Source organism: Symphodus melops (genome assembly GCF_947650265.1).
Source record: "Symphodus melops genome assembly, chromosome: 1".
NCBI lineage: Eukaryota > Metazoa > Chordata > Actinopteri > Labriformes > Labridae > Symphodus > Symphodus melops.
The window spans coordinates 6,247,479-6,264,796 of NC_136691.1; the positions used below are offsets into that span (position 1 = coordinate 6,247,479).

The window sequence follows — 17,318 nt, forward strand, 5'->3', positions numbered from 1 at the left end:
GCTTCTTTCCATCTTTTCACTGCACAGCAGAGCAAATAGTGGAATTAATTGAAACACACATCAAAGATGATCAATTCATAAATCCATTTTCTTGGAACCCTGTTCTCAGAATGTTTCTCAATTACTTGAAATTTGTGCCATTTAGTGCGAAAGAAAAGATGAAAAGGGAGTAGAGGAATCACAACCTACTGGGCCAAGAAGCAGATATGAACCCTATTGAACATATCAGGTCCAAGGTGGCTAATTAGACCTTGTAAAGTAAGTAACCTGGTAAGGGGAGGGTTCACTCCCCCTTCAGGGCTGCACCAGGGAGAGGCTGCAATCCCACAGTCAAACACAGCTGACAGACTCAAAACCAAAGGTTAGACTTTTGCCACATGGCCTTTTTAAAAGAAGTCAGATTTTTATGGAAAGAAAAAGTAATGTTCACACATTTATAGCAGATGTATGCTGCTCTCACAGGTGATTGGAGACAGTGGCAATGTAACAACACTTAATACTATTTTATGGATACGATATGAAGACATTCCAAAAAGTCTGTTATACATATACACCTACAATGTGGTTGAAACACACTTAAAATAGAGACATGGTTACCAACTCACAAAAGCCAGTTTTACATTCAGCCTTATAATCAATATTCAGGGGTGTCAAGTTTTTAAGAAATCATTTTGTGGTGGTTTTGTGAGTTGCTTTGAACCAAGTTTGCTACTTAGGATAACAATGAGATATGTCTACCAACTTTAATGATACTCTATCTATTAGTCTTACTGAGAAGGCAGTGCAAAAACACACATATACATAGATATATGTATGCGTGTCAACATTAAAATACCTGCAACAATCATCCCTGATGCCTCCAGTTGTTCTTTCCCCCTGGTTATCCTTCAAGAGATGGATGGTCAAATGGAGAGGGGTTTGCTGCTTGTCTGCCCTACGGAGCATGATGGGATCCCTTACCAGCTCAATGGGCCACTAGCCTCACACTGGTTTAGGATTTTATTAAAACTACTATCGAGTTCTACCATTTAAACAGGATTTCTCTCATCTGTTTTGTTCAAAGTCAAGATAGCTGGGATGACTCGCTAAATTTAATAACTTGAACCTACTATTTCATAAGAACAATGCAGAGATTACACCAGAGGAGAGATATTACTTACAGTACGGCTTGACATGGAGATGACATGACTATTTCTACTCACCATCTAGGGAACCCTTATTCTAGGTTGTTTGCCTTATCTCAAAAGTATAATTGATACATCATGCCAGTTTTTAAAAAATACAACTTCATAACATTTTTTTCTTCTTTTTTTTCCACAGTCAACTGCTTTAGTCCATATAGAGATGATAGATTTGGAGCAGAGAGCTAAATGAGTAGAGTTCAGCAAATAAGACAGTGGGATTGGAGAACACTCTTATATCCTCAGTACTTCAGTCACATCGAGGAAATCATAGATGGAAACCCAACTGAAGATGAGGGGATTCCAAAAACAAATGTCCAGATTGCACAAGAAAACAAAGCCCACAAAATGAATTAAAGAGCAATTGTCTCCAATATTAAATTGACAGAGAAATTTTCAAAAACAACAAAAATCAAGGTCATACATTTTTTTGAATGCATTATTAAAGGTTTCAATAGGGTTCATAGCTTTACTCTTGCATCTAAACACCAAAATGAACTTAGTGAGGGAATAACTGCAAAGACTCTGCTTGCACAAAGAACCTAGGGATATAGTGATCGCACTGTGTCGCATAAAACCTTGAGTATCTTGGATTTTGTAATAAAAACCAGCATTTGATACAAACTAAAAGTTTAGACAAAATGTACTGTTTTCAGGAAAATCATTTTCAAAACGTGTCTACTTTGTTATTCAATGTCATATGGTTTTTCAGGTGCAAATGATGTATAGAACCATTAAAGTAGTTTTGCTCAATGGAAATTAAGCGGACAGTGATTGAGAAACTTCAGTAAGTCATGCGATAAATGTTACATGCCATTCATGAATTATTTTGACTAACGTCACAGCTCTAAAGCTTTATGCAACACACTACAACAATAGTTTAGGTTATTCTATGAGAACTTCACGAGTATATCCTCATTGGACAGCTCCTTTGTGCAACCAGCACGTGTGTGAGTGCAGGTGTACTAGTCCCTAGAGGTTATTGACTTACCTTAAATTGGTATCAAGATAGTTGAGGTTGTTTTTTAAGGTCAATCACAATGTCATTGGCAAAGCATACCCTAATTTATTGGTTCAACAGAGCAGGGGAAGGACAGGCGGGAGGTTTTCAACTGCATCCTCCAATCACAAACATGTCAATAACCTACCAAAACTGCCCTACCCCTGGTCCGTTTCTGTCTCCATCCCTCCCTAAGTAACTCATACGCTTGGCACAACACATGTATAACACCACAGTTTAACATGCTTAGGGTAGGACCTGTTCCTTTTTTAAGGCATGCTTTGAAATGTGGCTGTGCTGTGATGCGAATTGGTGTACGGTGAAATTATGTTGTTGTCTGAGTGTTACTGTGACCCTCCCACCCTTATCCTGGTCTACAGCTTGGCACCAACACAAGTGACCAACTAGAAGCTTGGCTAATGATGCATGAATCGTGCAAAATAACACACAAGCAAATCCATCCAAACAATCGGTAGTATGCAGAGGCAAAAACAAATACACGCACATCATAGCCTCTGAGGAAAATAACTGGAATCTTTCAGCCCGGCATCTCTTAAGCTCAAGGGTTCCCCACTGTACATATGTAGGTATGTCAAGTTTGTGCGCATGTATAGAATGTATGAGGATATGTTGTCTAAGCCCTCTCTCATTTAGGGGGGGAATTGTTTTACCTGTTGTGGATCTGAGAGTTGAAGTGACAGTGGAGGATGTCATTGAAGGCAAGCAGTCGTCATCTTGGGAATAACCAGCCTGAATAGCACGGAGGTAACTGTGGCTTCGAGTGCGGAACGAACCAGGCAGGTCCAAAGCCTCCATGGCCTGGGATTCTACTTCACTAAAAACGGACTCGCAAACTGACTCAAACTGGCCATTGATCTCAGTCTCACTCACCTGAGAGACAAAAACAGGAATAGCAGTCCTTAATTTTTCCTCTTCCTTTCTCTTTCTCACTTTGATTCTTCCCCTTTGCACAGCAAATATGAAGGAGTGTTAGCATAAGGAAATGCCACTGTCAATTCCGACCTTAAACTGAATAAATGTCAAGATCAAATGAAAGAAAAGGGCAAAAGACAACAAATAACAATCAGAAAATATTCATTATATATTATAAAGCATTTCATTCACCACATTTGCCAAGAAAAAGATGAACTATACTATATACTCAATTTATATGCTGTATAAATATGTAAAATATGCTTATTCTATCCACTAGCATTGTCAGTATCTTTTGAGTATTCAAAAATCTACAAGCTGACACATAATTATTTCTTAACATTCAGATCATGCAATAAAAACGCCTTTGACTAAAAAATGAGTAAAATATCATGTTCTATAGCCTGTCGTGTCTCCTCCTGCACTTTGTTCACACGATCTCACCTCTCGATTATTGCTGTGTTTGACATAACAAGTTATGTAATGAAACATACAAGTCCTGCTTTTGTGTCAGACCTCTTGTTACTCCTTCTCAATATGGAGTCTTTACTGCAGTGCCACAACTCCTCTGTTCAACCATGTCTTGTGCCACCATGGAGGTCCAAAACAGACTTGAACAACTGATCCAACTGTATAGATACATAACACGGTATGAGAAATGAAGAAACCTGAAAACGTTGCTGTGTTAAGTTGTGTTAGACATTTAGTCTCTGTGTCTCAAGCCCTGAGCTGTTTTTGGAAACATGAGTTGCAGTTTGACAAAAAGAATATGTTTTTAGAAACAAACTGCCCATTTGTAAGCATTGACTTGTCTCAACAACAGGACAGCTACAAATGATAAGAAATCTGTCCTCAGACTCTGATATCAAACTGGTATCTCAGTTTCTCAAGTACTTGATTACTCTCGATGATGTATTTCATTGTATTTTAAACCAAGAACCCCTTCAGAAAATCAGTTAATAACATTGTATCCTCTCTGAAGCTAAGGTAGACGATAGTTAGAGCATTCATGCCTTTTGAGAAACAAAACTAACTTAATATTCTTGTTGACTTGTGAAAGCTAAGGTTATGTCTACCAAACATCAGCTGTGGACCTCCAATAGGGACATCTGTTTTTGTTTATTTATGATTCTATCGAGCTAACTCCACCTGGACAAAGCTAATATCTACAAAACAGCATAATTTTTAATTGAGGTTTTCAGCTGCTCCTTGGTGCGATGAATGTGTTTGAGACTCACCTGGCTGACGCAGCTAGCCTGACTGAGGGTGCTGACGGCACGCATGTAGCTCTGGTTGCGAGACCGGAAGGGTGGGGGATGAAAAGTGGCAGGGTCCAGCGTGACACTTGGGTGGGGCCGCATTTCCCTGGTTTGCAAGTGGTAGCCCTGGCTGAATAAGGACAAGGCGACGGGAATTAGATACCATCATTCATAAGCAACACGTGGCACATTGCATTGTGATTCCACGCTTATTACTTTCATCTACGTCTTTTTTTTTGTGAAGTTGATTTGGTTCCAAAACAAGTACAAGGTGTCTTGATTTTCTTACATCAGTATCTTAACTACTTGGATCAACATACAGAGACGTGTAATAAAATGATTTTTTTAAAAACGCAAGAAAAACTTTTATTTCCACTTTGTTGCCAAGCAACTTAACTTGGAGTTTTCAATCAATGGAAAACAGACTCAAACTTGGACAGCATAAAGTTAGTGCAAAGAGCCAAGGGTCAGAGGTTCAGATTTGTAGGAAGAAAAACTAAGCTGTGAGTTAAAACTTTTGAGAGATCTTAAAGATGGATATAAACAAGGCAGCCAGGCTTACCTTTGGGAGTCTAAATGGGGTCTCTGCATGGCGGATTTGAGGACGAGAGCATCAGGCCGTATGGACTTCTGTGGGGAGGTCTTAGGGCTCTCAGAGTCACCACTTTCATCGTCCACCTCTCCCATAGCTTTGACATAGCTACTGCTACGCATTCTCCGACATGGTATCTCATCATCATTCTCACCTGGGTATCCGCTCCACTCGTCCTGGGGCACCTGTCGGAGACAACAATCCTGTATTTAATGCTGTAACACATATTCACAAACATCAGGCAATAATACACTCCAGATATTTTCTGTTCACTTAAGCTAGTAGTGTCTAATTTTGGTGTGGAGATAAGATATTCAGCTAGTGCAGGAATACACTAGGGGTGTTACTTGCAAGCCAGCGAGGCCCAATTAGCCATCAAGTGTGAGACATGTATCAGACAAGTAGCTGGATTAGCTCTAAATGCTTTTTCCCTAAACAGAAAATAAAGCTGCCTCACATCTGTGGTGTCAATTACACCAGCTTTAATTCATTACCCTTTGAGGTCAAAAATATAATGGCTGAGATAGAGATAGAGCACAACAAGTTATTATTCAGTTCATTCAGTTTTTGAAAACTTTTTGATATTGGGTGTAAAGTTGGTGGAGTCAGCTCTGAGACTTATAATGTAAAACATTTCAAACCAATCATACAAAATAAATCGGATCCTGCCCAATCAAGTTCAACTGCTCTGCTCTTCTCAATCTGCTTTCAAGTGTCGTAACCAACTATTCACTGCGTCGCCTTTTGAAGTTAGAGGTGTTCTGCCTCCCTGCGCCTGCCCACCGAAAGCCAATAGTTCGGATAGATTCCTGTGTATCCACCTCTGCTGGTCACAATAAGAATCTGTCTGAAATCCCAATTTAAAATGCTGACAGACAGACAGATAGTGGGATTGGAGAACTTTTTTTTTCTCCTTTACTTCCTTTTTTGGGTAAGAAGGGACAGGACCAAAAACCTCTAACTAAACGCACAGTTTACTTTTTTAACTATTGGCTCTTGATTATGTCTCGGGCCACATGTACAGAGGCTGCAGTCCTCAAAGCAGTGGCCGTGGGTTTGATTACCACTTTGGTGCACGTCATCCCAACATTTACTGTTTCTCTTTAGCTGTCCAATACAATAAAGGCAAACTGGCCCAAAAATATGACATATAATAATGATTACTAATGCAATGGTTAGATCATGTAATGTATGTGTTGCCTGTTTTAATTCTTGTCCCTGTCACATCACTGTGCTCTGTCTGCGGTACGGTTGTGAACGTGTGTTTGACTTCCCTAAACTGTCAGGAGAAGATCTCGCTTCAATTCGATGCTGAAATTTAAATCCTCCTTTGGGTAAAGCTTAATAAAAGAGTGTTGTTGCACATTTAAGTAATGATGTGCAATATGACAGTAAATACAGCTAGCCCTAGTTAATTGAATCCTTTATATTTGCTGTTCTTAACACCTTTTGTCAGCTTCTCATTTTCTGTAAAACGCTGTGCCGTACATAGGACAGTGAGAGTTGCACTTCCAACAGCTTGTCTGGAATAAACACAAAAATTGGCGAGATGTGGGGGAGAGTAAGGCTCTTTCCCTTCTGTATTCTTTTACTAGTGGGTGATTATAATAAGGAGCTCTACCTCCTATAAAGGATTTGGTCACGTTGTGTGGATTTGATTAACACAGATGGAAAGAAAAACGTAATCAAAAGCAGGACCTATGTAATAAGGCTTCTGTAGTGTAAAGGGGTCTAAATCCCTACTTTCAACACAATACCACATTACATCAGTTCTTTGTACAACAATACGATATTTGATGATATCCACACTCTGACACAAAAAAGATTTTGATTTGTTGCAGTGGCCTGTAATTGGTTTCAGACGATACGATTTAAAAGACAAATAGCCATTTTGATATTATTGCTGAAATGAACTGTCTCACTTTAAAACACATTTTCATGTTTAAATGCAAATATTTTCCTTATTAATTTATCTTAAAGGGTCCCTGAGTGTATCATGAATATAACTATGCATGTGTGTGTTGTTTTAAAAAAAAAAACAACAACATAAATTATTCACATAGAGCTGGGTATTGGCCACAACCTCACAATTCAATTCGATTTCAGTTCTTTGGGTCATGATTCAATTAGATATTGATTAAAATGCTTCAATATTGATTTAATTATACAGATAACAGAAATACCCAGATAACAGTACCTTCTTGTATTTGTTAAATAAACATGCATTCATTGTTTTATATTGGTTTGGAACAAAATGACTCAGAAATATATGTTATGGTTGCATTATTCTTCCATAAACAGAGAATAAAACATTCAAGTACAGTGTGTTGTAATAAATGTTACAGTGCTGTAATGGCATGGATAAAAACTATAAAGTCACAGCACCCACAACGATTTTGATATAAACACACGTTTGGTTGTCGTGCACACACCCCCAATTGCTCAATGTAGCAGCCACAGTCTCGGGTAAATAAACGTAGTGTTATATCAAATAGGGATTTGTGAAAGACAACAGCCCAGATGAAGTCCCCCAGACTTCCACTTGTTTCACCCTGCCTCTCAAAACAAAGCCGTCGGCTTATTGATCAATGGGCACCTCCTCCTCATTGTGTCAGTGTTTACAAAGGAAGTGAACTGTGGCACCGAGGTAAACTTCTACCCTTTCTATGTTTCAGCAAATTTAACAGCAACATTCGATGTGCTCACCTGCAGCCATCTTTTTTTCAGCCATTTCACGCACAGAAATTAGGAGAAAAATTGTGTAATATGTGTTCATGTGCTCTATCCCTTTAACTACAGATATAAATCTGAGGTCATATTGTCCCCGTCGAGCTTTAGTACTGGAAGACATTAAACAACACATTTTTAGAAGTAGCTCAAATTCTACTTTACATCTGCAGTTGTATTACAACCTTTGACAATCATGCTCATAAATCAAAATGGGGGCTCACGCCATTGAAGAATTTCTGGGAAAAATGTTAGAATACTCAGGGTGATGGTGAACTTTATGCATTTAATGCTTGCACAGCAAAGGCTGCCAATTGTACCCTCGAGGCTTCAGGGGTGTACAGTAGTTTTTGAATCACCTCACTGTCATTGATGACAGAACATCACTGCTAAAGGAGCCGAGCATGTGTTTTTGTGTGCTTAAAAATCAATTTAAAGAATGATTAAACTGCAAAAATCAAGATGTAAATCTGTGCAATTTATGAACACAGAAAAGTGATAGTTTAATAACCACACAGTGACTATGTTTAACATTACAGCAACAGGATTAATTAAGAGATTGTGTACTCATTACTGTACACTGTGTGGTGTTCTTCTGCAAACGTCTATCCATAGCAAAGTGCTTGTGTACTGAAAACCAGCTGGCTTTAATTGGTTTTTAATTAGAAATACAGGGGAATCAAGGTACGTGTCATACTGTTAACTACGTCCAACCAATTATCTTCAATATTCAGTTTTCATTCCTATCACATGTAATGATTTTCACTCCTTTAGCTTTGAACTACCGTGAAACAATTAATAATCACAAATCAAATAAATAACAGGTTAAAAATCAACGCCTGTCAAAGACATAATGGGCTTTTATGATCCTGACGAGAAAGATTTACGACACACTGCAAACTCTGGCACTGTTTAGATCAGTGCCAGAGTCTGTGCCATGTGTTAATTAAAATACTACGTCAGTGTGCATTGCAGATTTAACAGTTGTCCCGATGCACAGGGAAGCCTTGACTTTTCAAACAGCCAAAAGCTTGAGGCTGTCTGAAATGATTGGCTTCTTACTCACTTTATCCCATCAAAGTGCTGTTTATCTGCCACTATACTCAAAGAAACTAGGGTGATGAACCACCCCCTCCCCTCGTTTTTTACCCCCATAGAGAAATGCTCTCTTTATCGCTGCTCTCTTCTTGTTTTCCTACTCTGTCTTTCCTTTTACACCAAATAATGTTTCTGACTTGATTTGAGCAGGGCAAACAAGAGAAGGACTTGACAGCATTAGCATGAAAAGGATGGGGGGGGGGGAAAGAAAGCAGAGAAGATTAAGAGATGCTAATAATAGCAGCCATTGCTTTCCGCCATCATTAATCTAGTGGATTCACTTGATGTAGTCCCCAAATGTTTTTGTTATCGAGAAGAAAACAGTTTTGAAGCGCATAGGCCAAATGCTACTCGAGCTCTCCGTAGAATATAAAACAAATGGACCTCTTTTATGCATCATGGCGCACTGCTACAGCACTGAACCTCGCCAAACAGCAGAGAAGGGAAACTCAATGAATATCCTTCAGTTTGTTAACGTTGAGAGAGAAATATGTTTACAGTTTTAATAAAATATGAGTACTCTCATCACCTTATGATTGAATACTCCACCCTAAATTCTGCTGCTCTTTCTTCATACATCTGTTTCACTCTCGTGGTTGTTGTTGACTGTGATGGTGGCTTGTATTCTGGCTCGAGAAACGCCCCCCTTACAGTAGCTTTTGTAAAACAGATTTTTTTTTTTTTAGCCGTAATGCGTTATGCTGTTCGTGTATGTTTAGTAAAGTTTAAAATGGCTTGAGAAGTTATACCTTCACTTTTAATACATTTTATTTAGAGACAGAAAGCTACTCAGGAAACATGTAAACAATGGAGTCCTGATGTCCCATGTCCTGGCATCAGCAGCATCCTCACACCACCAGTGTCTCCGCCGCCACATTCTGATTTGATCGGTGAAGAAAAAAATGACATTTATGAGCGTGGCGCTGTTCCAAAAGTAGAACCGAGTTTGCAACTGAGAACAGTCGAGCATCGAGGGCCAATTTGTAAACACTGAACTATTTTGCTTTTTATTTGAAAATGAGCGCTGCCAGTCAAAAAGTAACACAAGTAACGCTAACTGAGTCGAACTACTAATGCTTAAAACAATATGTGCGCAGATATGTGAGTAGTGAAATACTCCCCTATAACAAGTACTAATACCCATCCCTATTAAGAAGCCCTGTTTATGTTCAACTGCGAGAGAAAGATCTCCACACTACGCCCTACACATAAAAGTCACATAACAGTTGGCTTATTTTCATTCCAACCCTCCAATCTGCTGTGCATATATTTATCCTCTCCGCTACGTGAATGGAATGATATATCTATATTTTCGGAAACGTAATTAATCAAGCCTTAGAAAATAATTTTCCCCCTAATGTACCACCATTAATCATCTGGAGCTGTGGTAAGCAAGGCAGCCGTCACTCATGAAAGCATCGCACAAACTCATGAGCTCCCTCATTGCTACTCCCATCTGATGCCCTATCTGAAAGAATATATTAAGGTGTGCTTCTCAGAGGCAGCTCGACAGACAAGCTGCCTAACGCCATGATGCTACTAATCCCAACAAATGCTTTGTGTAAATAACACAAACCCAAGGCATCTTTTAACCAGCAAACATTACACAAATTGTGAATCTAGCAAGAAAAAATCTCGCCTGTAAGAACTGCAAACAATCATGCTTTCCAAATTGAATGAGCCTTGTAACTTCTACTTGCTGTGTACTTGGTAATGTTTGGCAAGTAGTAAGATGTGTCTATTGTGATCATGAGATCTAATCAATTCTAAAGTCATTTACTTTTTGATACTTCAGTAAGCAAGAGCAGGATGTGGCAGTTTGGCTAAAATTACTGCACTCAGTGCAGGGTGCCCACGGAGACATGTTTGTTATGGTGTCTTGCTGTAAAACACAGTAGACACCAGATAACCTTAAGAGATGTTTGGGAAAATCTCTGTTAGAGAAAACAAGAACAAGGCTAAACTCTAGGGCTGGATCAATATGGGACTTTTGGGGCCTAAACCAATATTGCCAAAATGCTGGTCTGCTTGGACACTCATCACATTCAAAACATGCATCAAGATTTTGGAACCAGGCTAAGAGGTTATTTTTTTCACCTTTTGTCTTTCAGGCTTTATCCTTTTGAATAAATAAATGAGGTTGTATCTTTCTCCTGACCAAGTTAATGACAGTAGATGACTCATTTTTGGTGGATAAAATAATATTACAGAAAAACAAAAAGAGTTGACAGAGCTCTGACCATGATGCCTGTACAAATGTGCCTTCGCCATTTTGGCAGTTGAAGGGTCGGTTCCTGCTGTCGCTTGAGCTTTGACAGAGCCTTTGTATTGACAGAGTCAGTCTGCCCACATAGCACGTGAAGATCTGCAGTTTGTTTGCCATCTTTGAAACTGTGTTCTCACGTAGCATCAGACTGCAAGACTTCAAAAAGCATGGAGAGGAATTTATCTTGAACCGAAGACAACTACTGTAAAAGTGTGGTTAAAAGACTTTTACCCCCTTTGAAATTGGATCATCTCTTATTCGGGTCTAGATTTTTCAAAACCAATAATGTTCAAAACAGCAAACGTGTCACATATCTCTGAAGCTTGTGGGATGCTCATGATTTAAGGCCAGCTGTCACTCACAGCTGCAATGCCAGGGGGAGACACGGTGATTGTCTGGAACAAAGTGGCTCAAAAGTAAATCAAGCTAACCGACAAGTGAGGTGGAGTTACTATTTAATTTTGAGACAAGTCTCAAATTGTGTCTGTTTAAAGTCTCTGTACAGCTGACTTGAAAAATAAACAAATTTGAATGTGATATCAAAATGTAAGTCAAAGATCTGAGTAAAAATCACAACTACTGGAGCTGGCGAGGCCACTTGGAACATCTTTTCTCCCTCATTATGGCAAAGTCATCCACACAAAAGAACATGCTGATAGACAGTTTGAAAAATAAACGCTGTGCAGTGTTGGATTTGTTTGAATAAAAACCTAATTCCAACACTACCAGGGACCAGCTGAGCTGCACAACTTGACAATCTGTTGGCTTTCAGTGGGCAGGAGGAGGCAGGGCAACGCTCCAGGTGGTAGACGGAGCCGATTGGCAAAGCCTCAGAGTTTTACAGACAAAACTAGTTAACCAGTCAGGGAGACTGAGTAGGGCGGACAGGCACATCATCAGGCGGAACATGCGTGTATACTTTATGTTTTATAATTGGTTTGAAATAAATCTGAGAACTAACTCTGCACACTTTGCATGTCAGCAGAGTTTTAGAAACTGAAATGAAGCTTTCTGTGGATTTGGTTGTCCAGGGCCTTTAAGATCATCATCTAAGCTCCATAAACTCGTGGACGACCTCCATCCTCTCTTTATCCTGCAGACGTGCTTTGCAGGTGAAGGTAAACAGACAGAGACACATTGTCTATAAAGTCTCTTCTTAAACAATGTTGTCTCATTGTTGGTAAATATACACAGATATTGCAAAAAGGAAAACATGAAAGAAGGCTACTGCAGAATAAGTGCAATATAAGTAGGTTTACATCATAGCTCACAAACAACAGGGGATGGAAATCCCTCTTGACAAACTTGAATTACCTTCATGACTTGATAGTTCTTTTACAATATTCTTGATCTGCACTACCTGTGAGTCAGTCCACATAACACATTTTGCGAGGTTCTGAATATGAATAACTGAATTAAATCAAAGAGACATGAAACAATTGTCTTTTTAGTATACTTTGAAGCTTGCACCTTTAGCTTAATGGATGAAAGTATCTGTCTGACAATAAAGACTTCGACCTATGAAGCCATATTTAACAAAATATATTTCTATTTAAGTGCCGAACCATCTCGGCTGAGGATGAACATAATATGAGACAATTGTCTACTTTGCAGTTTATCTCAGGTAGCCCTTCATTCACAGTGTCTTCCGCTCTAACATTGATCCACTCAATTGTTCTCTACACCTTAATAGACAAAAGGCCCCTGAGGCGACCACACAAAAGACAATCCTGGTTAAATTTATTGACTTCTCCTACGGTGTGGGGCACTGTAATTGCCCTTAGGAGACTAGGAGAACAACGATAGGTAACAAAAGCTGGAATCTTAAAGAGCTCCCTGGCAGCTTATGTCTTGAATACATGGATCACTACATTTTCCTCCGAAGGACATCGATATGGATATTGATGGTTATTTTGTTTTGTTATAATTCAGACAGGTGATGTTGTCAGTCAGCTTTTACTGTCTTCAGTTGACCACCAACATTTAAACAATGACAAGAATCCCCCTAAATGGCCCATGGAGAATTTCCCTATAAATATATTAGATGTGTTGAGCAGCACAGACAAGGGGCTCCCTCTCAAATATATATACTGTATATATCAGTTAATTCATAATTCAGGGTTTATCAGGGTGACCTAAACCAGTGGTAGTGTATATAGTGACACAAGCATGAAGGTTACTTTCAGTTGCTCTCATTCTATTGACCACACAGAAACAATTTAAGCCCTGATCCAACTTTTGATCAGAGCTTCCTTGCATTTACAACCTCAATTAAATAATGTTCCACTCACCTGCAGGTAGTGACATGTACGCATTGAAGGCTTGAGGTCTGTATGCATCATGGGTTTTTCTAGATTAAGCGATGACTTCCTATAGGCCTCCTTTGCCTGACTGACTGTAAGTGTCGACCAGGAGCTCCTCTTCATGAATTTTCCCTCGGGGGCCATGGCCATGCTCTCGCAGGCAGAGCACTTGACATCATTGTTACTCTTAGAGGTCTTGAGTGACAGATCTCCAAAGTGGTGGCTGTGCATGGAATCAGGGTAGCAGTGGCTGACATGTTCCCCATGGTGTCTGGACATGACACTGGGTGTGCGGTACGTGCTGTCGCTATCCAGGTTGTCGTCGGAGCTCCACCAGCCACCTGAGCGATGCTTTCGTTCTTTGCTTTTGCTCCTCTTGCTACCATGTTTAACCGAGTGGTGGCCATGATGGTGATAACTCCCTGCTCCTCCTCCACCTCCCATCATATCACCTTTTGTGCCATTCATCTTGGATGATCCCTCCAGGGAGTGGGACTTAGTGAAGAGCTTCTGGACAGAATGAACAAGGTGTCTGATACGGCCTGGACTCTCGCTGCGTTGCTCAGTGGTGGTGGAGGTGCGCTGGTACTGTAACGTGTGGAAGCCATCGCGATGAAGTGGCAGTTGTTTCTCAAACTGGTCGAGAAGGTTAGCGGGAAGGCGGTTGCTCTTGGTGCCAGAGAGATGGGAGGAGGCGGCAGCGGCGGCGGCGGCAGCAGCAACAGCTGGGGAAGTGGCAGAGGCTGTGATGGCAGCGCAGTCGTCCCTTGTGGCTGAGTCATAATACTGAGAGCTGTAGTGCATTCTTGGGAAGGTGCTGCTGGAAATGTGGTCAGATGTAGCAGCCGGGGGCATCATGACAGGGGACATCATCATGCAGTCAGAGTGGATTGAGCTCCGCGGGGAGTACCGGTGGTGGAAGTCCATGGGGCAGCTCTCTGTGGGGCTGAGCAGGTAGGAAGAGTGGCGTGACTCAGAGCCATGGTGAGCATGGACGTCATGGACGTGCGGGTCATAGTCCAAGCCGTAGGGTAAAGGGATCTGGTGCTGGGAGCGGCTGCCCGATAACCCCTTCATGTTCCTAGCTGGAGGGACGCGTCTGCCTTCATTGAACTTTCGAGACGGGGACCAATGTGGAAACTTCTGGTCTGTTTCAGAAACGGGGGGGAAAAAGCAGAACACAAAGTAATAAGACACGGTGAGTGACAATTTTTCAGAAAAATCCTGAAGAGTAATTCCTTGTCCTGTCTAAGTCCCCTTAAGCTGAAATGCTACTGTGGTTCTCTAAACTATTACAAGCAAGAACATGACAGATTAAGACTACTCATGGGATACTCTTCAAATTCATCCGTCAAAAGATACAGACATGTGCATGTGCATGTAAATGTATTTAAATATTTCACACTTCAACACAAAGGGACCTGTAAGGATGAACGCTCATACAGAGCTTTGAAGCTAACTCAGGTTGTCACGTTCATTTATTAAATCTGAAGTGTAGGTTCACTTGCAGCATAAAAAGAAAAGCATTGATCAGTGTATTATGAACATCAAATGAAGGCAGAGAGGAGATCCATTTATCCTTTTAGTCAGGTAGAAGTCCTTTCACTTCTACAGGCATTGGCTATGTATTCGTACTTAACGACACACTACGTTTCGAATCTCATCTTATCAGAAGACAAGCGGTTCATTCCTGCACATAAAACAGCTTGGAGATTTTAAGGCTCAGTGGACCAGAGTTTACTTATAATGTGTCATTTGTCATAGATTACTGATTCTCTCTTTCAAGCTACAGTGATCTGAATAATCCATTGGAATGTTTTCACACACAAGTGGTTTTATTGGTAGTGTAGAGGTATAGTGGAGTTTTATTTCTAAAAAAGGATGACAAAGAGAGTACGTGAGAAAAATACAACAGGGTCAGTGGGTATAAACTAAATAGTGTTGATACGATTATGTTCATAATTCCTGAGTGTAAGATCAAAAATAAATAGACAAACAGAAATAAATTGACAACATTGAAAATACGAAAAGACAATCAGAAGAACACTGAAAAATGGTTTGAGTAAAAAAAAATTAAAGCTTATATCAGATAATAAATCAATACACTATACCCCTTTTACATTAACTTTAATAATTCACTTTAAACACCTGGAGTTTGCTCACTCCGTCAAGTTTGTTACACTCGTTGAAAATCATTAGGCTACCACTTTGAAAAATGCAAACAACAGTTGCTTCAAGCATCCAAGACGAGCTTTCAAAGGAAGACAAGGTTCAAAAACCTAACCCAAAGCAGTCTTATAAATTGGGAGCTGAATCTCACAAATTGAGCTAACAACTCTGGAATCTGTGATAAGAGTATTATTTCTCGAGCCCTGCAGTGGTAAACCAATTTTTATTTGCTACAATTACTTGAGATGAGTCGTGCACATCACTGGACGCTGAAGGAAAAAAATAAAAAAATAGTGAAAAAAAACTTTGTACAACTTGAATACAACTTTAAGGAGAGCGAATTTCACAACTTTTATATCAAGGCCAAAACGTTCAGCATAACCTCAAAAATTCTTTTACTTAGTTTGCCTATTTTAACACTGAATGCTGCTCAGCCTTCTGTTGTATTTTCTTTATGATGTGTGAACAACACTGCATGAATATGTGCATGGCTCTTATTGTTGATTATTTTCAACAACACAAATTAGAGAAGAATGCACGGTACAAAAAGTATACAATTCCCTTACATTCATTCCCTTCCCTAGGATATTTTATAATAGAGTCAATTCTGTTTGCGTCACCTCTGAGCATGGAGAATGTATAGTTGTACAGAATGAGAGTTGTATTATTCAACTCCTCAGAGTAATCCTGGGGCCACTATAATCTGTGGCAAATGAACAACAGACCTGCACTTACAGTTACAAAGCTCTGAGGGCACAGTGTCTGCATGCAACAGAAGATTTTTATAATTAGTATTTGAGAGATAATGTAAGCCAGTTGGATCTGTTCTGCAGCTGGTAATACCTCAGTGGTAATGCTGTGAGACTCAGAAACAAATGATAAATAACAACTGAGGCATTAATGCCATCTGCAATCTTTCTCTTCTTCAAAACTGGAAGTTAGACTGACAGTTGGTGTTGTGTTTTACACTCTGAGCTCTTCTTTTCAGTTTGGATTTTTCTAACACTCAAAACAAGAGCCGAGCCTCTTGTAAGAAAACAAAACACATTTTAATAGTTGCTGGCCATCCCCTGCGGAACGACTGAGATCGTGTGTTATTTTCCTTCTCCTCCTTCATGACACATCAACAAATCACAAACACTCTTTCTGCTCTCTTGTGGCCTGTCAAGATACAACAGGACACATCCGCAATAGACTTTTCAACAAATATCCTAATGTGAAAAACTTCTTTAAAAGCATCTGTCATCTCGCAGGCTTCATGCATACCAATTACAGCCGACATCTTGCCAGTGAGTGATAAAAGCTGTAAGGTAAGAAGGGAGACAAAGTTAAAGCGCCCTGGGTGTCTGCCATTCCCCTGTAATTAATTACTTTAAGTTCTCTGCAGCAGGAAACCCCAGTCTGGAACAGTGCACACATCCTGTTACATAACATTTGGGATCTCGGATCTCACACACCATTTCAAAGGAGCCAGGAATGAAATGCACAGTTGTCATGGTAACCACTGCAAAAAAAAACAAAAAAAACTAAGAACTGTAGTGGTGTTTTTCAAGGTTGCACGGGATGGATCCTGGCCTCAAAAAAAAAAAGATGTATACAGTTTGCATCTGTGAAGCAGACTGCTGTCTTTGTTGAATTGTTAACAAATGGCATTGCGCTGCATGTTATTCAAATTAATGAAGGCACAAGGTTGGGGGAAAAAATCGAAACAACCAAGACTTGTGTACACATCTTTCTGGATGCATTTTATTCGTCTTTCAGATTTTAGATGTCTCTGTCCAAAAGGATTC

General features: G+C 39.9%; 1 protein-coding gene across 12 annotated transcripts in view; it reads right to left on the bottom strand.

The window, feature by feature from the left end:
• dlgap2b (discs, large homolog-associated protein 2b) overlaps nucleotides 1-17,318 on the bottom strand; it is an 83,561-nt gene that overhangs the window by 23,323 nt on the left and 42,920 nt on the right. For 10 of the 12 annotated variants that reach the window (XM_079359733.1, XM_079359731.1, XM_079359729.1 and 7 more), the window contains 4 exons: nucleotides 13,348-14,507; nucleotides 4,936-5,150; nucleotides 4,353-4,503; nucleotides 2,853-3,072 (listed from right to left, as the gene is read on the bottom strand). In XM_079359733.1, coding sequence (XP_079215859.1) covers nucleotides 2,853-3,072; nucleotides 4,353-4,503; nucleotides 4,936-5,150; nucleotides 13,348-14,507 — 1,746 coding nt within the window. Of the gene's footprint in view, nucleotides 1-2,852; nucleotides 3,146-4,352; nucleotides 4,504-4,935; nucleotides 5,151-13,347; nucleotides 14,508-17,318 lie in introns of all 12 variants that reach the window. The other 2 variants (XM_079359728.1, XM_079359736.1) reach the window with 1 other exon arrangement.